This window comes from Ricinus communis, chromosome 8, assembly GCF_019578655.1.
Source record: "Ricinus communis isolate WT05 ecotype wild-type chromosome 8, ASM1957865v1, whole genome shotgun sequence".
Lineage (NCBI taxonomy): Eukaryota > Viridiplantae > Streptophyta > Magnoliopsida > Malpighiales > Euphorbiaceae > Ricinus > Ricinus communis.
In genome coordinates, this window is record NC_063263.1 from 20,348,368 (window position 1) to 20,373,688 (window position 25,321).

Consider the following 25,321-nt stretch of genomic DNA (forward strand, 5'->3'; position numbering starts at 1 on the left):
TGGCACTGGCATCAGAAACTGTTATAACAATTGATCCAGAAAAGAACAGTAATACAATCATTTTCAAATAAGTTACAAAATGGATTCTATGCATTGAAACTCTAGGAGATAGTGACAGAATAGCTGATGATCTTCCATGCCTTCACCAGCCTGGGGCGATACAATCACTGGCTTGCAAGACAAAACCAATGGAAGACCTGTTATGTTTTTGTGGCTGATGTGAATCAAAACTTACATGCAGAACAGAACTTTCCCTTTTACATACATTAATTTCAAGAATAATAACATCAAGAAGCGGCTGAAAAGGGCATAGCAGCTGTTCTTCATATGCATCTTTCAAGTGTTCAACATCTGAGACAGCATCAAGAGCCACGACTCGGGCAGGCATTTGCAAAGTGCAATGGATCACCACACACAAAACATCTTCTCCCAGATATGGGATCACCAGTGGCTGATACAAAAGTCACGTCAGCACCGCGCCCTCCACTCCGTGCGCCTCTGCCGCGGCCACCCCTCCTGCTAGGATTAGATGCTGAATTACTAATATTTGAACGAGGAGCATTTCTTCCGTCAGCGCTATTGTCCAAGTTATCCTCCCATCTGCATCACAAAATATCAGGAATCAGATTGGCTTTGTTTTATTTGTTAATATTGCTACGAAAGAAAATAGTGGAGAAAATATTCCATGTGGATAGAATTTATACAATGACTATACATGACATTACAAATTCCACGATCTAGACTTAAATTTACATACATAAAGAAGTTGCATGATTGTGATGGACATGAATAGAACTTTCTGCCCCTGTTATTTGCAGTATTAGCTGTACGCAGAGCACATGGCGTTCCACACGTCCCACATGTAACTGAAGATTCCCCTGCATCATAAGAGCGCAATGATAATGGAACCATTAGGCTAAAACTTGCTACATAAACACAAAATATTTTTTCCTGATGATAGAAATCATATACTTCTCATATTTTTCATTCCCATATTTTTAGTGCTTTGCATGGAAGTCAATTGGTGTCGCTAAAAAGTACCCTAAATGAGGTGACAAGAAAAATGGGCATTAACCCCCCCTTGATCCAAAATCAGTCATCAAAACTAAAGAATGCAGAGGGTTCACACTTTCAAAAAAAAAGTCTTCAACATAGTATAATATCATCTTGGTTTAATTTTTGTTTAGGTGATAGGGTTCTTCAAACTAAGAGAGAAGAATGTGTGGAAACAGGGATAGGAGGAGAGGAAAGCAATCCCAACAGTAGCAGAATCCATAAAGCCTTTGAATAGCTTTCCCCCCTAACCTACAGTCATACACAATGCAAGAAACACTTAATCTGCTATGGAAATATTCGTGTTGATTATGGATCATGCAATTGTGAAACAATCCTCAATATATATGAAACTTTGAAAAACAACAATTTCACAAGCACACACACAGAAAGGAAAAGGGAAAGACCTTGAAATTAAATCATTCATGTCCAACTGTTCAACAGAATATTAAAATTCTCTTCAACAAATGTCAAGAGTAACTCCCATGTCACCGAGCTATTTATTTATCCCACAATATGATATGTGATACAATGATTTAGCATCTATTAGCATATATGGACCCACATATATCCCCAAATGTCTTCTTAAGAATACTTATATAATTATTTGAAATTAGAGTTCACAGTAGTACCCATCTGTTCATTTGTTCCGCGGGACTGAACACGCCTAGAACCTGAAAGTTGCAAAGGGCAATCAATTGAAGCATGTCCTGTTTGATGACAGTGAACGCAAGTAGCAAACCTAGTGTTACTTTGTTGAGAGTTGCTAGGTGTTGTATTGGGTGCTCGAGCCCTTGCTGCAGAAAATATTGAAATGCAACCAATGCTTTGGGATGAGAAGAGGAAAGATCACAAACAAACAGTTTAATGAAACCACCAACATCGTAGAGGTACTTTTTTCTACAAAGTAACAAATAGAGCTATTGCATAACATAGACTAAAAAACAAGAATCAAATTCATTAAGTCCCGAAATGACACGTGTAACAGAGACCCAAAAGAAGATGCGAATCCCACATATGGGCCTGCTCAAACCATAGCAGACTTCTCACGTTTTACATGCAACTGTGAGATGGAGAAAACAAAAACCACCACGCATTGTGAAAGCAAGGAACATGGATATTTCCTCTCTCTGGCTGTAACATAGTACAAAGACCATGAGAACATTCAGATTTAGGAATTCAAGTCTTGGACCTCTACTTTTCTTGGATAAGGGAGAAAATTAAACAAGGAAAAGGGTTACTTTATGGTCGTTGCAGACTGTGGTTAGAGCTACTCCAACCATGTCAGCAAGGTGATTGCAATTGTGATGCAGATTAAGAATATGAAAAATTAGTAATTAAATTCTTAATTATGGAATTAAGTGTTTTCTCTTAAGTTATTTAGGAAATTTAATATTAGCTACTTCAGAACTCTATTGTCACTAAGTTTAAATTCTATCCTAATCAGATTTGGTTAATTCTATCCTAATTAGATTTGGTTTACATTTCCCTAGTTAGAATTAGATTATAAATCCAACTTTTTAGTCTTAATTTGCTGCCTCCAATATTCTGACTGCAGCCAAATCTTGATATTTTAGCCACCAGGCAGCTATTACTTTTCTACAAAACATGCTTATATCCAATCCCATATCAACTTACAGACCCAAGATCTTCTCTACATATAAACCTTATAGTCCATAGGCTATTCAAGTTTTTCCCACCACCAAAGCAAGAGTCAGTAGATTGTCCTGTATAACAAATTATGTTCAGACCTTTGCTAGCCTAGCTTTTGTCAACTACCTATATGCATGTACGTCATTGTTTTCAGTTGCATTTATTTTTCAATCCATTCCCAGATCAACTTACAGATCCAAGATCCTCTCTACGTATAAACCTTATAGTCCATAGGCTATTCAAGTTTTTCCCACCACCAAAGCAAGAGTCAGTAGATTGTCCTGTATAACAAATTATGTTCAGACCTTTGCTAGCCTAGCTTTTGTCAACTACCTATATGCATGTACATCATTGTTTTCAGTTGCATTTATTTTTCAATTCTGTTAATTTCTTCGGATACCAAGAACAATAATAAAAAAGACGACAAAAAATTATATATTCTTTCAAATTAGCAAAACTATGTTCATAATAAGCAGATATGCAGACCTTGTACACGGGAACCAGTTCCACATATATCTGTTAACTGTCTTAGAGTATCATCACAGCCACCAATGCAACCTGATCATCATGTGAAAACTAAATTGGCTACAAATGCAAACTAAATTGTCTGATATATAATAAGTAATAGAAATTAAACTGACTTGAAGATAAAATGACATATTTTGGTTATAGAAATACCAAAATAGCCAACAAGCAATTTGGTACTATTTGCATTCACTCATAAGGATGTCTTCCCAGAAAAGCCTTTTTAAACTCAATGCTAAACAAACACCAAAAAGGTTTCCCTCATATTTGTGCATTTAACAATAAAAGACTATCATATAATTTGGAGCTAGAACTGAAATCCAATTCTGGTCTGAAATCTTAAAATGACATACAGAGATAAAGCTATGAAGCACCAACACTCCCCGGGGGTTGCCATATGCATTGGACACTATGGGGACAGGTATGGGACACGCCAAAAGAAGTGTCCTTTGCTTTTCTTTTCTTTTTTTTGTTCAGGTGGAGACACGCTGGGGACCGGAAAGTAATAAACTTTGCAAGACTTTGTGACAAACTTGAAAAACGTGGGGCATTTTATAAAATTAACTTATAAATTAATAAATCAAATTATAAGAATATGGAACATAGGTCTTTAAAAAACAAACGATAGCCACACTTAATCTCTATGTCTCACACTTATTTCAACAAAAAGAAATCTCTCTCTACCTCTCTATCTCTTCAATGTGTTCCTCACTTTTTTCCACCTCAAAATCTTTTCTACAGCTTGTTTGAGATTGAGTCACCAGATGGTGCGGAGATTTTTGAGATTGCTAATATATCACTCAATGAACTAGAGTTTGAGTTATTATTGTTTGTAAATGAAATGGGTGAAGAAGAAGAGATTGAAAATGTTTGACTTATTTATATAAATTTGCATCATAATATTTATCATTTCTTATCTATCTATCTATCTATCAATCTATCTATCTATATATATATATATATATATATATAGATATGTAGATATATATATATATATATATATATATTGTCTTGTCCCCGCCATATCCATGCCTCATTTTTTTACAAAATCCCGTGTCCCGTGTCCATGTTGTGCTTCATAGAGCTAAATAATAAGTAACATATAATCATTTATTCATGCAGCAGAGTTTACAAATGATTAATGTTTATGAAAGTGTATAGTTTCATGGCTCTGCGCTTACCTAAATGGTTGACACTGAAGCCTGGTGGTATTTCAAGCTGCCGAAACTTAAATTGAATCAAGTAAACAGGACCTAAATAAAAAGTTGTATCATTGAAGAACAATCAAGATTTTCAAGCAAGAAAGCAAAAATACACATCATCAATAAGAAAGAAAAATATAACATTAGATAATCTGAGTACATTTACATTGCATGAACGATTGATGTGAAAAAACCTGTGCTTAAGACATTGAATACCAAGTTAAAGTATGGTGTGTCATGGTATGTTTATTAGAGAATTTTTCATAGGTTCTTTGTATGTCAAAAATTTTCATGGTATTAAATTTATGGAAATGCATCATAATAAGATCCTACGATTATGTTATTTTCACATATAAATGAAAATGTTATTTAGAATTGCACACATTTCAACAATTTAGTCACTGTCACGTACACATGAAGATTTAAAGATTGCAGATATTATGAATTTAGAAACACCGTTTAAAATAGGTGTTCACCCACATTCAACTACGAAGAACTGTAAGTGAAGCATGATGCAAAACTAACATTAAAGCAACCAATGAATTATGCAGTTAAGTATTATCAGTGGAAACCTGGAGTGCAGTAGTTGCAAACACTGGTGGTTACAGTAGCTTCTATTATAGGTCCAGGAAGCCATATAGCATTCCTACACTGAAAAGGTAAACCATCGTTCAAAATAATGACTGAGGCCACATACATATCCACAAAACAATTGTTGTTGCACAAATAACAAAATAAAACTTAGTGTCACAACAAAAATCACTAATTTAAAAACCATAGAAGTAAAACTTAAAAAGTCATACAAGAAGCTTGCAGGTAACACTCAAATTTCTCTAGGAGCATATTTTAGCTTCCAATCTTGGCTTTTCAATCTTTAAAGTGTTATTAAATAGAAGTCTTATACTTGGGGACACATCAAAGTTCACTGATTCAAGGAACAACGATGCTCATCAACTATCATATCACAGGGGCAGAGGCAGAGCCAATGACTACTTAGTACTTACCATGTCCAATCAAAAATGAAAGAAGAACTAGTCTTCATATGGACAATTGATAAACACTCGATGGATGAAAAGGAAATTAAATGGAGTTAACACTATTAAAATAGTGATTCAGTCCCAATATTGCAAGACACAGTAACACAATTTGCAGGACAACTCATCAATGCTAGGACAAGAAAAGCTACGTCAACTATCTCATATAATAGGCTTCGTATAGCGCAAGGATTATTTCAAAATAATTGCAAAAGATGCCATCCTAAAAAGCTAATTGTACAAAATTACGGGTTTAACAAATTGTAAGCCAACCTGTGGATATCCCATGCATCCAACCATGAAATTGCCGTCCTGTTATATGAGAAAAAAGGTCACAATTAAACACAGCATGTCAAAGAAACTTCTATAAACTGCCAAATCAATTAAAACATAGGAAGAAACAACAAAAATATAGTACACCTAAAACATATTGACATCAACAATTATATGTGGGTTTGTTTGTGGGTGTATTTATATTTGGAATGTACCTGCAGCACGCATTTTAAGTAAAAACTGCTTCCTTTTATAAATAAAACTCAGCAAAGCTATTCCTGACAGCTTTGGTTTTGAAGATAAGCACGGCCTAAGTAGCTCACATAATTTCAACTAACATAAATGCCTTCTATTCTATGTATGGGCCAAGCATTTGTATGGGCCACCATCTAGCTCGGACTTAAAGAAAGCCTTTATTTTAAGAGCCGTGTACATATATATACTTAGGGACCATATTTTTTCTTCTAACTCTTTACATCTGGGGTTCGTTTTCAGGTGACTAAAAGGGGTAAAAAAAATTAAAAAAATTAACCCTGGGATTATTTCAGACGTTTAACCTATGTTTGGAACGCAATTATGCAGGAACCACAAAAATTATGCCCAATTCTCAACGAGCCACACAAATAAAGATTACTGAATATTGAAATACATAGGAGATTATTAATAAGAAAATTATCAGCACTTAAATTTTGAATGCCCACTAAGATCTACACAATAAATTACCCGCAAAAGCAATAGGTAATTTTGTATTTTCTGTTCCAAGGCCCAATAGAAAATACTTCCAATTCTACAATGCCTCCTTGTAGCTATCACCTCAAACTGATCATTATATATTGTGGCTAAAGACTTTAAAATCTGTATCATGCATGATCAGACCATCATAGAGAGTTTCCGTTATCTAGTATTAGTGCTACAATTATCATCCTATAAATGAGAGCAAACTGCATTAAATTTCAGCTTTCCAAATTAATAAAGAAGATAGAAATAAAAAAGAAAGAGAGACATATATAGAGAGAGAGACAAACAAAAGGACCAAAAAATTAAAGATTACGTTGAACCTTGGAAAGGAGGCAAAATAATCATCTAACTGTTTGTATCAATCTTTGTTATTTGAAGTCTGTCCTCTACATACAAAAGATTACAAATGGAGGTGTAAATGAGTGATAATGCGAGTATCTGTAAACCCATACTATTTCAAGAGTTGTTCGATGAATTCCAATTGATTTGAAATGTGCAATCAATAACAGTAAATAGATTAAGGAATTTCTAGTCTGTTGATATATCATCATTGCTTGTGGCAGGATTGATCATGGCAACAAGATGAGGGAATTATCGGAATATCTTCATTTTATTCAGTATGGAACCACATATTAGTGTAAGTTATATAGTGGTTAAAAGTTCCATTACTTCAGGTTATGCTTATTATTGGAAAGAGTTGAAGATGCTTAATTATTGAAAAGAGTGTATTATGCTTTATTATTGAAAACTGAGAGGGCTCACAAGAACAAAATAGTGGGTGCCACATCAGGTGGCTACAAGATGGTAAAAATCTAGATGGAAAGCTAGTACCCTCCTTTTGGAAAATGCATGAATCTCTCTCCATCCAACAAAATGAAGCAGGAAAAAGATAAAGACATGCAAGTTTAAAAGAATCTCTTCATCCTTTCTGTCATTGAATACTCCAGCTAAAAAGGCAATATCAAATTGCCCAGCTCTCTTCTCTTAACTATATTGGAGACATTCAACAGCTCTCAAAAAGTGTCTCTGTGCCTTATCCAAATTGGGGAATGCTACTTTTCCAGGCACATTTCTTTTCCTTAAAGGTATTATCTTTTCCTTTTAACTAAGCTTAAAAGTTAGCCTATCCTCTAATCTATAAATCCCTTGCATACCGCCAGTAAGATCACTTGCCTATCATATAGAAAAATAAATCATTAGTACAAATTCAACACAACTGAGCCATAATTCCAAACTAATTGGGATTTCCTATATGGATCCTTTTTCTCCACTCCGTACATTTTGGGTTGCATCATTAGAAGCACGCATATCATACAACAAAAAAGGAAAACGCATGATCAATAGAAGCAAGGAAGAAGAGAATAATAAAGGCATACTCGTATGAATTATAGTGTGCATAAATATTAACAACTGTATTACTTATTGCAGAGATTTAAAATAAGTTTACTTTTTCAATAATCACCATTGTCAATAAGAAAGGCCCCAACTAGTAGTGTTATGAGTGGAAGTACAAGCAACCTAAAGAAAAACTAAAGTCGACCTAGAAGGAACTTAATAGTTCAATTTCAGAAAAGAGGAAAAACTCAAGTCACCGAACAAATAAGAATCCTCTAATATGATTGGCAGGAAATACTTATAAACACAAGGAATTTGAAATGACAATTTTCTTAGCAATGTAAATAGTGAAATTAACAAATTATTACCCGGTTTCGTCTTAGCACCATGTTTGTTTCTCGGCAAAGTCCACATTGCCGAACAATGTCCACAGTTGCATGATTGTCATTTCCACTAGATCTATCAGATCTGATAAGAAGCAAAAAGATGCATAACATGATAATGAAAAATGTCATCTGTCACAATAGTAAGTAAAACCCACCTCTCAAAGAAAACAGCCATGGCTTCTAAAAGTTTTACTTTATTTATCCTTGCCTGCAAGTAGTGTGAGTTAGCTTGCAAAGTTGATATTGGCCACGTATGCAACAGAAGCAAAAACAGCATTTTTTTCTATCCAGTAGCAAAACAGCAATGATTTGGCTAAATACAGTTAGAAAACCTATATGGAAAACATGCAATTGAGTGCTTAAGGTTTTATTTTGTTTAAACATCAATTCACAAAAAGAATATATTATTTTTAACCAATTCAGCACTTTTAATGATAAGATGATATCTAAATTTCTGACTAGATGAAAGAAAAAAAATTATGTTTTATCAGTTTTTTAATTTTGACAAACTTAATAAAACTACAAAATTGTTACTAGTTTTGAAAAATAAAAATTACAAAAAAGAGATCGACCTCATTTATTATTCGGCTTAATTAGCAAATAAATCATGTACTTTTGCACTTGTTATCAAATCTAGCACACGGCTTTCATTTTTATTTTTCAATATTAGCACTATACTTTAATATTGATTTCAATTTTAACCTCCGATGAAATTATCAACCAAAATTTGCTGACATGATTACCATTACAACGATAGAAAAAAGAAATTGAACCAAAATTAGAGTTGGTAATTTATTACTAGAAACTTCAGAGAAAATTTCTCTTATCATTTTTGTTTGAAATCTTAAAATTCTAAGGCTTGAAGTGCTTTTAACCGTTGCCATAAACGATAAAGAAAAAAGAAGAAGTAAGAGATGGATAAGAAGTTAGATTGTTAGATCTTCATCTGAACCTAATAAAAATGAGTAAAATATAATAGAAGAATATCTATTGTTAGATCATCTATTTGTTTACTTAAAGAACATCGTTTTATGTTATGGAATGACTCAACAACTCTAATGTTAACTCAACTCTTTTTTTTTTATTATTATTGCTAGAATTATAACAAAATTAACAAATTTTGGTTAATAATTCCCTAGATGCTAAAGTTGAAATTAATAGTAAAGTATGTTCCTAAAAAATTGAAAAAATTGAAAACTATGTGCTAAATTTGAAAACAAGTTCAAAGTACAGGATTTATTTGGCAATTAAGCCTATTATTTCCTTTCCTATCTATTTTGTCATGTACTCTCATTAATCAAAAGCAAAACCAAAAATTATCATCAAAACTCAATTCCTACTCTCATCATTCTAGAAATGATTCATGAAACTTACATCTGATTCATGAAACTTACATCTAAGAAGCAAGTTTTCATCTGCTGCAAGCAAGTTTCCAAAACTTCAGCTTTACTTTTATGGCCCATGCTAACTTCTTTCATGTCATACTCCATCATTGATCTAAGATTTGGTTTCCAGAGTTCATACCTGAATAGACAAACTCAACTTGTCAATACAAACTTTACCTTAAGTTGGAGGGGCATTTGCCATTAGTATATCAGATCCTCAATCATCTTAAACTCAATCATATATAGTTTTTGTACCTCCCTATTCCCACCTAATAAACTTTCTTTTTCTCCAAGTTTCTCAACATAGCATGTGCAGAGCACACTTTCAACATTTGGCAACCATGAATCATGTTATATGTTTATTATACCATTATGGGTTTTCACTCACTCCCCCAACCCCCTGTGCGAAAAGGTTAAAAATGATACCTTCTGTTTTCAGCCATTGTTATAAGTAATAACTACCAAAATCATATACAGAACCGTGACTATACTATCCTCGCAGCACTCTAGAACAAATCCTTCCACATAACATATGTATAACATATCTTAGAAGGCCTTACATGCTTCTGCATCAGAAATTATTTGTGTGCACATAGTACAAGCAGTGGATATAATCACAAATCAAAAATTTTCCAGTGAATCATAGACATAGATATCCATGTTTTCTTCCAAAGAGCCATTGCCTACTGCAAAGCTAGTTATACTGTAAGTGCTAAGCATAAGTTCTCCAAGTCTAGATGGTGACCACGACATGCAACAAACAAGTTCAAGGCAGAATCATAAGCACAAGCTGCTGCTTTAAGTAGGACCAAAAATAGTTTATCATCCAACAAATATCACTAACTCCACTTATGATGTAGAAGATATAGTAAGCTGCTCTATCTTTAACTTGTGGAACAATAGGAGGTTTTAAACTGAAAATTCCTATCTGTTGTAGGGAGAAAGAACATAGAAAAAATAAGAAGAACTTCTAAGAGTCACATTTAGAAATCCTCAAGGCTAGGTTCCATAGGAGACCCATAAGGAGAGAACCAAATCACACAATTCTACAGCAAAATATTTGCAGGAGAATTTATTTTATTGAAATGTGAAATCTGGGGAAGAAAAGAAAGAAAAGAAAACACTATTACAAGCCTAGGTATTTATAGGTCTATATAATACTAAAACCTAAGGACTTTAGACCCTTAAAAAATAACCCCAACCGTTAAAGGATTTTGAACTATTAAGTAAAACAAGGAAAAATAATAAACAAACAAGGATTTAGAATAAAATTCGATAATAAATTAAAGACTCCTAAAGAATTCTGAACTGTTGTTCCAGCAGATCGGGATGTTACAAAAACTTGAGTATTAAATAGTCAATATAGAGAGTAATCTAAAATATCCCAACTAAATCTTATACTACATCTAAACCATAGTGGTTATAAAATTCTTGATTTTTTTAACTTTGTATTTCTTGAGCTTTTCTTTGTTTGCATCAACTTGACTATTCACTGGATAAATAGCATGCTATATATGTCACCTAGAAGAAAAAAATAATATCCAAATCCAACAAGAATGGTAAGCAGTTAATTAGAAACTGAAGTTGCATATTCATATGAGGCCAATATTAAAAGAAGAGTCCAAACTCATAAATGAAATGAATTACTTACCCCATATCATCATATCCCATAACTAGAGCCTCACCCTGAAATTATGTCAATCAGAATATTAAGAAAAGAAATTATGAAGTAAGAAGCTGAGACATAAATTTCTTATGGAAGAACAATTAATAAGCAATAGAAAACCAATATGAGATTATTCTCCACCAGTGTTAGAAAAAGAAGTTTATGCTCCAATTATTACAACTTTAGGATATAAGGGAGTTTTTGCGGCGTCTACGTAATCATGTTATATTCCTATTTGACATTATTAACTCTACTTTTCTTAGAAAACCCAAATCGATAGTTTTTTAGGACTACTTTTAAGAGTCTAATGTCTTAGGACCAATTTACCATTACTGTAGGTCACCCAGCTTTTGAAATTTGAATTTTTAATACATCTATTTTTTACTATTTTTGCTTTTTGGTGCTTATAAAAGCATGATTTACTCTGCTTCTACCAAAAATCAAATTCCAAAAAGCAACTAGGGAAAAAAAATTTAAAAAAAATGGATATGTAAAACCAAATGCAAGTCGGTAAAAGCAGATCCTTAAAAGTTTATGCTAGTTCAATTATTATATAGGAATCACATAACTGTGATGCTTTACAATTTAGTTTCATTTGTTTAATAAAAACTCCAGCGGTATTGTTTCTTCGAGTTAGGACAAGCCTTGGCAAGTTGGCACAACTAGTAAAGTTATAGCTTATGTGACAGTAGGTCAAGGGTTCAAGGCATTAAAACATTCTCTTTGCAGAAATGCAAGGGGAAGGCTATGTACTATGCAGCCATCCTCCCCCTACCCCCACACTAGCTGGGAGCACTTTGTGCATCAGGTAAGCCCTTTTAATGTTTCTTCAAATTGTTATGCAATCCGACCCTTGTTTGGCCTATGGGACCTTGGCAGTATGATGCCTAAGGACTTTTAAGTGTGATGTATAAATCTCGTTCCCTTTTCTTTATTTTTCTCTCTGAGATCAGATTTGACAACTGCTAATAATTCCAGATTTCAGCCAATAACAACTAACTTCAGTTGACCGTTTGACTCTCCACCTTGCATTCATCTTTCTTTAGCTATAGTATGTTTCCTTTCTCATATAAAATTGTAGAAAAAAAGAGTTATATGCACTTAAATATTGACAACGAATCAATAGCTTCTAAAATAAAGCGTAACATAATATAAGAGTTATTGTAAATGTCAAGGTATCACTGCCCATTAAATACCTATATCTATTTAAATATCACCGAGTCGTAGCATTGGATTAGTAAACTGATGGGTTTTGATTTCAGGGTGGAGTACATGGCAAGGAGACTCAACCGGGCTGCCGATGCACTTTCCCGGCAAGAGGAGGAGGATAACTACCTCTTTGCAATCTCTCAGCCTCAAGCTGACCTTTTTATGCCATACGACGGGAGGGGACAACCTCAGACAGCTTGCAGCAGCTATGGCAATGAATAGACAGAGGAGAACCAGCACTGATTGAGAAGGGATGGCTTCTTTTTTTGTTTTAAAGGGAAAATCTATCTGCTACCTAATTCTCCCATGGTGCAGACCATTCTTTCCGGCATTCATATCATGGCCCACGAGGTGAGTCCAAAAGACCTTGCAGCGGGTGCGTGGGTATTCTTTTGGAAAGGCATGAAGTCAACAATAGAAGAATTTGTGCAGCGTTGCTTGATATGTTAACGCAATAAATGGGAAAATTTACATCCTGCTAGGCTCCTTCAGCCTCTTCCAGTGCCTCAACAAATATTTGTTGACATCTTAATGGATTTCATACCTATAATTCAAGGAAAGTCATTTTTGATGGTGGTCGATGATAGGTTCTCCAAATATGCCCACTTCATTCCACTTGCTCATCCTTTCATGGCGATTTTTGTGGCTCATATTATTTTTACAGAAGTATTTCGTCTGCGTGGATTACCTGAGACAATTGTTTCTAATAGGGATAAAGTCTCTACTAGTCTCTTTTGGAAACAATTGTTTCGTTTTTTTAGTACAAAGTTGGCTTTTTCTTCAGCATATCATCCTTAATCGGATGGGCAGACCGAGATGGTCAATCGCACAATCAAGACGTATCTCCGTTGCTTTACTAGCGATCAAGGCGCGACATTGGATTGCATGGATTCCATGGGTAGAATACTGTTATAATTCTTTCCACTCTTCCTTGTGAGCTACTCCATTTCAGGTAGTATATGGAAGGGGATCCCCACACTTGCTGAATTATCTAGCTCGATTGACAAGAGTGGAAGCAGTTGACTATGCTCTTCAAGAAAGGGATTCAGTTTTGCAATCAGCAAGGGAGTGGTTGTTGCAAGCTCAACAATGAATGAAGCTTGCTCATGATGCTCATCATAGAGAAGTTTCCTTTTGCTGAAGGGGATTGGGTTTGGTTGAAGCTTTATCCTTATAGACAACTTTCTTTACGGCCTAAGGAATATCACAAGTTGTCTCCCAAGTATTTCGGTCCTATAAAGGTATTGCAGAAGGTGGGCTCTGTGGCCTACAGGTTGGAGTTACAGTAGGGCAGCCGTGTTCATAATGTCTTTCATGTCTCATTTTTTAAGAAGTTCCAGGGAGAGAACCCATCTGTGGTCGAGTTCCACCTCTTCATGATGGCTGTTTGGCACCTATTCCTCAATCTTTATACGGTCCAAGCTTAATAAAAGCAGACAAGAGGCATTGGTACATTAGGAAGACAGTTCGAAAGAAAATGCAACTTGCGAAGACCTTACAACACTTCCAGAGATTTATCTAAAGCTTGAGGACAAGCTCAAAGTCGAGGAGGGGAGAAACGTTGAGGATGCCTTTGTGGGGAAGGTCTAGTCACGGAAAAAGACAAGTGGACTTTAATATTTAATTCTGTTAGGATTTATTTTAATAATTTTATTTCAGCTAGGTTCCTAGTTGCATTCAGTTTAGGTTTCTTAGTATCATTCAGCTTAGATTTCATAGTTTCATTATAATTCTGTTATAGACATTACACCTAATCAGGAGTCATAATTAGGGATGTTTAATTCTTAAGCCTATTTAAAGAGAGGCTATCATTAATAAAGAGCATGCAGAATTTTATCAAAATTGCAGACGTGGCTTAGACTTTGTCAAGGACAGGTCTCTTGGCTGCCAGCATAAGTTCTTCAAAGAAAGTTGGGAACACGGCCAAGGGAAAGAGAGAATCCCCTCCCCGTGTCTCGACCCGTAACTAGATCCTATGCTAGGCCCTTAACATTATTTTGCCATAAGTAGAAACACATGAATAGGAAAATTTGAGTGATATTCACTTAAAGAGGAAAAATATCAAATACAAAAACATGAAATGTGTAATAACATGTCTGGATGGTTTAAGAGTAAGGGCAAAAGTAGTTACAAGATTAGTCGGTGAGAAACGTGTGTTTGCATCCTTTGTTGCATAGAATCTATCAAGCAGCTTCTTTATGTGATCATGCATCGTCGCATCTGTACCAATGCCCGCCTTACACAAGAAAAAAGAGGAAACATTTTTAATATTACAGGCCTGTTCACTTACAGAAACAGTTGCATCTTTTCCTTCTCCAATTTATTCTAGCTTCTAGTTTTAATTTTACAGTAGAAGAAATAAGAAAAAGGAAGACTTTCCATTTTGCCTAACTGTTTCTATTTTCAACCACCGTTAATATTGCTCAATTGGTAGTATTTACAGTGGGAAATGCATTGAGATTTACTTTTCATTTGAAAATGATGGTAGCAAATATGGACATTTAACTTTGTATAACCAAAAAAAAAACAAATAGAAACTCAGAAATTTGATTATTTTGGACTCCGGTTTAATTTTATCATGGATCTGGTTATTAATAGTGAAATAATATATCTGTATATTGGAAATAAAATATTACCTCTGATTTTCATTAGTAACGATACAGATTATGTTTATTTTTGTTAGTCACATTCATGTTAAGATATTTTATTGACAACCGAACTAAAAAATGTTGGTTATAATAACAAAGGTTTTCAGCTCAGTTTAGTTACCATTGCATTGCTATGAAAATTTCTATCAGTATATATTCTAATTTGATTTGGTTATAACTAAATGCAAAAACCTTAGAAGGTACTTGGTCATAGTAAGATTATTATAGTTGCAATTGCAGTGAAGAGTTGTAGGTGAGAGATGAAGGCAACAGTAGCAATGGGGGACAATGATAACATCAATGTCGACACAGATGGTTCCATGAGTGGTGTTGGGCTCATATCAGGGTTAATGGCAATGGCAGGATGGGGATGGTTGTGGCCATGGTGGCAGTAGTGATGATAGTGCTATGACAATGGAGGCGCTAGTGGTGGCAATGGATGACAAACTGTTATGGTGGTGGTGCAGGTGCGTCGTGATATAGTTAATGATGGTATGGCAGTGTTGTGGTGGTGGTGTTAAGTGGATGATGGCAGTAGTCTAAGGTCAAAAAACATACAAATTTAATTGCATCTAGTCAAAAGAACATGCAAATTTATATGTATCTTTTCAACTGGAAAACAGTGGATTTTAGAGTAAATTTCACATATTATCCCTGAATATTAGTGATGAACAGTTTTATTTATGGCGGCCTACCCGCTTTCCTTTCGGTACACTTTAAGTTGTAACTCGTAACTTAAAAACCACTGCACACTATTTTAGTCAATGATATCCCTGATCTTGTATTCTGGGAAAATTCTGAATTGCTGATCAGTAATCCAATAAAAGTTTTTTGTTGTTTTCTTTGAAAATGAGACCCAGGTGATAGAAAATTCTAGAGGAAGCACTTTATGCAACAAGGAACACAATCTTATGAGAAGCAAGTGCCAATAATGAACTGCCATTACAGACAATAAACCCTAGCATCAGAGCTACCACAGCCTCTTCTTCATGAAGGCATATTTTGCTTAAGGAAAATATGCAGTTCCAATTTTGAGAAAAACAAAGTACTTTACTGGAGTCAGAAATTTGTCAGAATTTCATTAGAGTTTAAGGTTAGCGATATCTTTTTTATTTAAAAACCAACATTCATGATTTTTAATAAAACATTGGAGAACAAGAATGTTCATCTTGACAAGTTGAGGGATAACGTGAGAAAATTATGCAGATTCTATAAATAAAACAAGCTCTAAAGTAAAAATTGTTTGAAATCCAAATTAAATTTTGAAAACTGGAAACATAATTTTTTTTCAGAAAATTGGAAAATTGATGCATTTGAACAAAAAACTCTAGTTTTCTTTTTATGGAAACTTTTCGTATAATAGCCCTGCCTTCTTATAAGCAAACAGTCCATATGAGCATAACAAAGAGGAATGCCAGAATAAGCATAGGTAGCAGAATATAACATAACCCTTGCTAAAAAGTAATTCTCACCTTGTCCATACAGCTAAGAAGATCAGATTCACTTAAAAGAGGTGGTGGTCTGGTAACTCCTGAATCCAGAGTCAATGTTGTTGGCATAAACTGCAACGTGATCAAAACCATTAGATAAATGTCTGTTTTCTAGTTTTCAAATTGACTAAATAAAAGAAAGAAATAGCTAACCTCAAAAACAAACACAAAAACCACTTTTTACAGTACTTGCATACATGATTTCTCAAGGACGAAAATTTATTGGATGGTCATGGTACAGAAGTAAATTTTAATTCCATCCATAACAAAAGTAAGAAAAATAAAAGGAAGAGAAAGAGACTTGGTTAATTTAGTCAATATCAAAGAATAAGGATATGGTATCCCTTCAAATAAATCTTACCAATACAAGTTGATGCAGTGATAATGTCTTTAAAACTAAACCACCAACCATAATATGAAACGTATTAAACTGCAATTTCTAGTTTCAAGAAATGTATATCCTGCTTCTATCCCGATGCATTTTCCCAAAACATACCCATCTTGCACATTCCAATTCTTTGCATTCTTATTTTGTTGTATTTTGGTCCAGAAACTCTTATTTGTTTTATGATGCTGCTTTTTACAAACATTGGTAGGACCTAACATCAGCAAACAGCAAAATTACTTTAACAAGCCAAGCAATTATCAAATAGTTGTCAATATGTAGTATATTAAACAAGTGAGGAAGCCAACAGTGACTGACACGAGATTAACATTATAATTAGAAGTTAGAATCTAAGCATGCAAGCCAAAAAGCTCCCTTCTATAACAAGTTACCAGAAAGTAGCAAGACTATTTAATTTCAGTTACATGCATAGGCATAGAATAAATTTGGTGAGACAAGCACATTTATTACTTCATATACTACGAAAACTTTACTTCATTTATTAATGGTTATTGAATGCCATGCAGAAATCATGTTCTTACACCGGAAATAATTTTATTAATCCCAAAATTTCTTATGCCTTAGAGGCTAATAATAGTTAGAATTCTAACAGAATATTAAATAGAATAGGAAATCCAAAACTAATACTAAAACAGAATTATAAAAAATGAAGCATATTAAGAATTCAGATCTATAATAAAGACTCCTAAACAATGTTAAGCTTAAAACTTCCTAAATAAAAATTTACAAGAAGAAGAAGGCATCCGAATTTAAAAATTAGAGTTAAATACCTAAATCTAGTTTCTTTACTGCATCACTTTTAAAGGAGAATTAGGCAGGTTAAAATATGCAAGAACATACAACTAGATTAATAGGAAAAGAAAAAGTAATAACATCAGAAAATAAAGAAATAAAAAAATAAACAGCCGCGCAATTATGGTTTGATGAGAAGTAACAAACCTGTTGCCCATGGACATAGGTCGGAATCATTGAACCACCCCATGATTCAAAGCGGTAAACATCTAAGTAATTTTTCTGGTCAAAAACAGATATAATTGCATCAAATATAAGATTACCACAAAGTCACAAACTAAATTAAAGCAAAAAAGGTTCACAATAAACAAGATTTATGCAAGCTATACCAAATCAATGGCCCCACAAACATGCATTACATCACTAAATCAGGGACTTTCTAACTGTGTTAGATCTTGAGTCCGGTGTATGGAAATACACATGCAGATAGACGAATCATGAGCTTCAATAAAGTGCTTAGATCAAAGGTTAAATAATTCATGTAGTTAGATTAGGAATATAAGAAAAGCAAAACAAGAATGGGTTTATGCCATTATCAGGGTATTCAGCTTGTAACCATCAATAGTGCAGGACTGCAGGTTAATGTCCTACTGATCACCAGATAGATAAACTAAATGGTAGAAATGTCTAAAAGTTATAACTCCCATGAATTCATTTCAGTGAAAAGTAACTAGATATCTTCAAAAGATTTACGGAAATTGGGCTCACTTCCAATGACTTGATGCCAATGTTGTTGACCACAGATTTTGTTGGCCATTATTACCAGTCTGCTAATATCTACCTGGAATCTAGCGCAGTTATAAGTCCATTCTTGTGCAGGGGTCTACGATGAAGTATAGAGGAAAAAGAAGAAATCTAATATTGCTAATTATCAAACTATGGCACACATGTGCATCAGATAAAGGAATATCTATTAGATAGATAAATATGCTTGAAGTTATTTATGAAGTGTCAGTCACTAGTGTACATATGATTTAGAGCAATACAAAGAAATCCCCTGTCAAATTTGCTTCCATTATGGATCAATATTGAGCCCTTATCTTTTTCATTATATCATGGATAAAGTGACAAAATATACCCAACAGAGAGAGAAGATGGAAAATTAAGAGGAAAGTGCAATAAGGAGAGAACAGAGTAATAGTGAAAAATGAAAAGATCCAGAGGAAAATAAGAATCAAGTTTGTTATTCACTAAGCAAGACTCATTACAAGATCCAAGGCTCCTCTAATACACAAAGTCGACCACGTGCCTAACGGAATGCTTAACAGATTGCTGAGCTAACTTAACCAACTAACTTGTTTACTTACAACTATCAACAGCTTGAGGTAATTCCCCAGCTGAATCTTCTACATATTGTATTCCTCAGTGTAAGTTTTATGTTGACAATGTAGTAACAGAAGAAAATACTCAAACTGAAGTTAACAAGAAGCTAAAGCTTCAAGCACAATAGAGTTTCAAGCTAATAGAACTAAAATAAAACACAAGCACTGCAGTTTTAGCAACGAAAGGGCAAATAAGTCAAAGAAATTGTAACCTAGGTGATGCAATGCAAAGGTCCTATAAGGCACAAAACACATTTCAAAAACTGATATCATATCATATAATGGAAAGGTGAAGAAATGTCCAGCATAAGATTAAATTAAGATGGATGATGGATGACTGTATGACCAGAAGTCAACCAGATATAATATCCAACAGCAATTGCTGGGCAATGAAAAGCAGCATCCAATTTCCAAGTAGAGATGAGAATGCTAATATGATATGAGGCTGCAAGAAAGGACCGAACAAAAAATGAGATTATTTATAGGTAGGTGGAATTCAGAAACATCTTGGAAGATGGAGAAAGAAAAGCAACGCTCAGACTAATAACTCTGCTCAATTCTTGAACAAATTGATCATACTTCACATCATTAATAAGGATAAGCCACAAGTCCAACTACTAGTTTACAAACAGTAAAGTTAACTAGAGATTGCAAAAGACATGTTCAAGAACCCAAAACTGCTAGATATCAAAATGGAAATGAGAATACATGTTTAATAATCAATAACAAGTGATCAAATATTGTTTAGCACAGCTTATAAGAATCTGAGGATGATGCATAATACCCACAGCTAATATCACTCTCCCTGATGCGGAAAATTGTTCACCGGCAATATCAATTTCAACAGTAGTTTCAGCCCCTACAGCTGGTTGTGAAACGCATGCCAGAAAATGGCGAACTACTAACTCATACACTCTCTGCAAACAACAGAAGTTCAAGATTTCAAGAACACAGCAAAATCCTTGATCACTAATTTGGACCAAATAAAAATTGGAAAAAAATAAATGAGTGCAATACAGATTTAAGATGGTAATAACAAAAGTACGTACATGATGATCTTGACTCCATCCAGTTTCACCAGGAGAGAACTTTGTAGGGTGAATGGGTGGATGGGCTTTGTCATCGTGTCCACCAGTGCTTGGGTTTCTCCATAATCCTGTTCCAGGATCTAACAGTCTTTGAGCATATGAACCCCATATAGGGTGTGCCTGTTGGTCTCGCACAATTGTCTGCATCAGGTCAAGAGAATAAGTATGCAACCAAAAGTTGCTAAATAGATAAAATCTGCATTCACAAAGTTGCAGCTAGAAACTTTATCAGCAAAAGTGCAGGGTTAATAAGGAAAAAGATAACTCACCATCATGTAGCAGAACAAAAGAAATATACACGCAAAATTTTAATATAGTGAGAGGACAAAATAACGCATCAATAGACTGACAAAGACAAAACTGAATCTTTCCTAAAAGAAGTGAGCAATGTCATCATGGGGTAGGAGTTAATTAAATTTGATAAGCAACAAATTGAATACTAATTAAATCTAGAATCTCAAACAAAACTAGAAGGATAATCCCCATCAACGCCTTGAAAGTTCCAATCTGAGTAGAACTCCTTTTATATTCTGTTGAACAGGAAGCTGAAAAGGGTGAGGTTCAAACGAGGAAAGGCTTACCCTAATTTCTTATTTTACCACTTAACAACAATACACATTACAATACTTAGGGTATAATACATATTTACAAAGGGAACTTACTAAACTACCCTTACTTCAACCTTAACATATATATACATAGCACTCTTAACAAGTAGAGAACATAATGGACGAATACTTCCCATGAGGGCATGACATTAACAGCCAAGAAAGTTCAATTTCATCAGTAGCCACTCATACTACTAATAGTTTCAGCATGGTTACTAGACCTCAAAACGTAACAGCTCAACTTTTTTATTCAAGACTTAATAACCAAAAAAGAATCCTGAACTTTCTATCCAACTCTTTCAAGTTTAACAATTTATGAGTTATTTTTGCAGCTCCAATTATATCTAAACATTAAAAGGGAAGAAGCACTGTTCATGTGTCTATGCTCTATAAATGGAATTGCATAATGGTGATACGTGGTTGACATCTAGGTGACTTGAAGAAAGGCAGCCACGGGTGCTAGTAGGTGCTGGTTTGGCCTGATCAAAGGTGAAAGAGGTTCGGCCTTAGAGTTCTCTGCAACTAGCATAGTGCCCATCCTTGAGATCATAAACCTCAGCCACCTGTCCACACCCTCAGTGACAACTCTGACATCAGCACTTCAAATGCACTCTCTACTTTATCCTTGGATACAGTTGAGACCAAAAGAATGACATGTGGCTTAAATTCTTAAAACTGAAAGAAATGGATAGCATGTTGTCATCTATCTACTACCAGCATCAATCCATGTTAGCAAATAAGTAGTCAATCATGGGAGAGGGTGTAAATTGGTAGGTCAGCACAACTGCATTAGTGGTACCTGGAGAGAGTATTAGTTTAGTTTCGTGTTAATTGCAAATCGCAAGTATTAGCTATGTATATATACTGTTGAAGTAAAGAGGCATTTGGTCATTCTATTACAAATAACAATTTATCTTTCTCTGCACAACTGTCTTTCTCAATTCTTTCTCTCTCTAGCCTCTTTCCCTCTCGTTCTCATCTTTTCTATCAGTTTCTTCCCTATTTTCTAGTCTCCCAAATACCTAAATGATTGAGGCCGTAACAATTTCACTGTACGTGCAAAGTTTAGGATGTATTTGATCATTAAGCCTTACTTCAATTTTCAATAAGGTCATGTCTATAAGCAATTCGAGCATGGCCAAGAAGCATCCAGTTGATTGCCCCCATCCATTCAGACTTTCTTCGCAGCTATCACTATTGCCACATTCTGAAAGAAATTTTTTCAAGATGGTTTCATTGGCAATTAACAATTAAACTAATCTAACTTTATAAACCCAGAATTTTCTACTTAGTTGGCACATTACAATTTTAGAAAAATCTTGCAAACTTCAACAGTAGCTACCTTATAAACACAAAGTTGAAATTATCATTTTGATAAATACAAATTAAAGTCCAATGATCACACTAAAAATTCACTCGTATGTTACCATGTGTAGACCAAGCTTTAAGAAGATACAAAAAGCTTCAACCCAAAAGACACATAAAAGAGGGTATGGCTAACCATATATCTACATTACCCATCTTAATAAATCTGGAGAGAACAAGAAAGGACAAGAAAAACTGTCTTGTCGAGTCTACATAAGAACTTTAGCTCCTTAGGTTCATTTAGAAGGGGGCAGACTGGGGCAAGGTGGACACTAGTGATCTAAAGCATTCTACTTACTTTGTCACTATTATCAAATGAGCTTTAGCAATGTGCAAGGAAGCCCCGCATACAGATATAATGCAACCATCAGGACAAGGGAAGAGTAATCACAATCCTGAAATGACTAGAGTTATGACTTAAAGCAATTTAAGAATGCCAACATATTATAACATTAACAGCAGAAACAAGCCTTCAAGCTTCAGCATTTCAAGTGTTAAAAGCAATATAATAGAAGGAAGTTTAATGTAAACTGTAGTAGTGATACACACATGCAAAGGGGAATTGAAGTAATAGTTGAATGAGCAACAACTTATCATGATAATGTTGTAATATTTCATCATTTAAATGGCCTTTTGACAGCAACCTAAATTAAAATTCTTAAGCTATGCACACATATACTTCAAGAGTAAGCCTAGTGCGACACTAAAGGTAGCTCCCTTATGACAAAAAAATCATTGTTTGAACCTAAGAAATAGCTTCCTCGCATCATAAGGGGTAGGCTATAAAACCCAATCCTCATCCATATCCACAACAATGGGAGCCCAAAGCAACATAACAACTATAACATACACACAATCATATGCATCTCATCCTTTAATTTATTTTGCATCACTCACGAAATTATTGTTCTCCATATGCTTCCGTAGGTACAATGATACAATAGAAATTATCAAAGCCAAAAATAAAATGATAAACAAAGTTACCGACATGCAAATCTGTTCTGCTAGAGAAGCCATCCGTCTCTGTACGAGGATAACTAATGAAACCAGATTGATAAAGATCTTCAGCCACCTATTAATTAAAAATATGAATAAAGAATTGCTAGAGATTGTCAAAAAAAATCCATCCAGGAAACCATGATAAGGCATAAATGAACAGATTAGATTTCTAATACACAAAAAAGGAGTGGGGGAAAAGGGCAATTAGGTCAAAGCAAAAAAGAAATGGGGACAAAATTTGAGTGGATATGATAGTGATATTACAATACAGAATGAAACATAATATTTTCTTGGATATCCCCACAAAGATAAAGTATAGAGTCTATTATAGCAACTGAAGCATCGACGTGCACAATCTATTATGACCACTCTCTTATGGTATTTAAGGACTCTTCATCTTAAACTGAGCAGCTTCAGAATAGTACTAAGAATATACCATATAGAACATACCAATAAGTCTAAAACAGTTCATAGAGTAATGATGCATCACTGAGAAAGTACTATATCTCAACTACTTACCTTCATCGTCTGTTCAGAGCTCATATGGAAATATCTCGAAGCTCGTTTTTCAAGTTCAATTGTACTCAAAGGATATGGAGGGTATTTCTGCTTCTCCTTTTGCTGAACCTTGGTCACCTGATTGAGAATTGAGAAAATAAAAGAACTAAATTTCACTAAAGTTGTATTTTAAATACAAATATATGAAGCACATAATTTCTGTTACTTACAGTCGCAGTTGGTTCCAAAACACACAGTTCGTAAAGTATAACAGCAGAAGTGTAATCAAAAAGATGTCCACGCCTGCAAAAGTAAAATATCAGTAAGTGTTTAGAATGTGACTTTCAATAATTCAAAAAGGAAAGGAAATGCACCAAGCATTCACAGTTTACATCCAACTGAAGTTAGCAATGCCTTCAACTGATGTATGAGAACAATTAATAGTCCAAAATTCTTCTGACTCATGTGATTGAATCTCCCAATAACGCTCCACAATAAATCCGAGTGTAGGGAACTGAATTGAGAGGAAGCAGATTGAACACTTCATAACATTGCACATCCTGATTTTAAATTCAAAAGAGCACTTAAAGTTACTTTTTTGTTAAGCTGTCAATTAGAATCATACCTGACAGGGCCCATAACTTAGAACAAGGTTTCTGTCATCTTGAGCAGAATCAATAACAAACTTATCTCTCAACAACAAGGTCTGAAACCTAGTAAAAGAAGCACCAATCCGGAGATCAATTTCCTGAAAATATCAAAATTCAAGATTATTTTCAGTAGAAAAAGAATGTAATCAAAAAAAGAAAAGCAAGACAAAAAGTAAAGAAAGACAAAGTTCACCATATAATCTTTATCTGATAAGTAAGTCTCCATAGAGAATTTAGCAAATAAATGAACTGATGAGTAGATCATTACACATTCAAATAGCAGTTATTTACAGTCAAAGTTGTTAAAACTAACTTCAGATTGACAAAATACATCTGACTGAATAAGAAGCATACTTACTTGCCTAGCATCCACTGCATCAGAAAACCATTGATTAGGAGAAACAAGATTCTGGGCAGCCTCATGGATTTCCCTGGCATTTATAAAACAATATATCAGAAAATAAAAGAGGATGATAATATTTCAAAAAGGAATTATTAGCTTAGAAAACCTGTCAATTAATGCAGAGAATCGAGCCCTCCGCACTGTAAGGTAGCGATTTGCTGATCTGCATACATCCACCACTTCAAATGCAATGTTTTCTCCCTCTCTATCACAATCCAGCCACAAAATAAGCCATTGGCACCTTCTTGCTTCCTCCTCTAATGTCCTTTTAATATTTGTTTTGTCCTATCCAAAAGCAATAAACAAGATAGTTCAGCAAATATTCATGCCATGAACAGAGACACATGAATTGCTTGACATCAACAACCCCGGCACTGAAGATACAATGACTTCACCAATTACTTGTGGTGCCTTTAAATGTAGAAGTTTGTTAATGTAAAATGACACCCATACAATTGCATCAAACCAGTTGGGGATTCCATGAAATGCCTTTCCAACAATATATTCTATCTCAGGTAACATACACATGCAATTTTAACAAAAAATTATTTGAAATTCCAAGTAGGGGTCTCCTCCATCTTCTAATATTTGTT

The 25,321-nt window shown here is 34.4% G+C and overlaps 1 protein-coding gene across 8 annotated transcripts in view; it reads right to left on the reverse strand.

Annotated features, from left to right (window-relative positions):
* LOC8280375 (DNA topoisomerase 3-alpha) overlaps positions 1–25,321 on the reverse strand; it is a 26,673-nt gene continuing 1,352 nt past the window's right edge. The window contains exons 2-25 of one of the 8 annotated variants that reach the window (XM_015724325.3): positions 24,835–25,013; positions 24,684–24,756; positions 24,301–24,423; positions 24,068–24,189; positions 23,906–23,978; positions 23,697–23,813; positions 23,167–23,250; positions 20,167–20,346; positions 19,906–20,034; positions 17,943–18,017; positions 16,580–16,669; positions 14,591–14,695; positions 11,236–11,270; positions 9,594–9,723; positions 8,355–8,407; positions 8,182–8,281; positions 5,741–5,779; positions 5,006–5,084; positions 4,413–4,484; positions 3,193–3,264; positions 1,806–1,850; positions 1,686–1,727; positions 758–878; positions 1–600 (exon numbers count right to left, since the gene is read on the reverse strand). In XM_015724325.3, the coding sequence (XP_015579811.2) occupies positions 363–600; positions 758–878; positions 1,686–1,727; positions 1,806–1,850; positions 3,193–3,264; positions 4,413–4,484; positions 5,006–5,084; positions 5,741–5,779; positions 8,182–8,281; positions 8,355–8,407; positions 9,594–9,723; positions 11,236–11,270; positions 14,591–14,695; positions 16,580–16,669; positions 17,943–18,017; positions 19,906–20,034; positions 20,167–20,346; positions 23,167–23,250; positions 23,697–23,813; positions 23,906–23,978; positions 24,068–24,189; positions 24,301–24,423; positions 24,684–24,756; positions 24,835–25,013 (2,376 nt within the window). In that variant the 3' untranslated portion in view covers positions 1–362. Of the gene's footprint in view, positions 601–757; positions 879–1,685; positions 1,851–3,192; positions 3,265–4,412; positions 4,485–5,005; positions 5,085–5,740; positions 5,780–8,181; positions 8,282–8,354; positions 8,408–9,593; positions 9,724–11,235; positions 11,271–14,590; positions 14,696–16,579; positions 16,670–17,942; positions 18,018–19,905; positions 20,035–20,166; positions 20,347–23,166; positions 23,251–23,696; positions 23,814–23,905; positions 23,979–24,067; positions 24,190–24,300; positions 24,424–24,683; positions 24,757–24,834; positions 25,014–25,321 lie in introns of those variants that run through there. The other 7 variants (XM_048377906.1, XM_048377902.1, XM_048377907.1 and 4 more) reach the window with 7 other exon arrangements.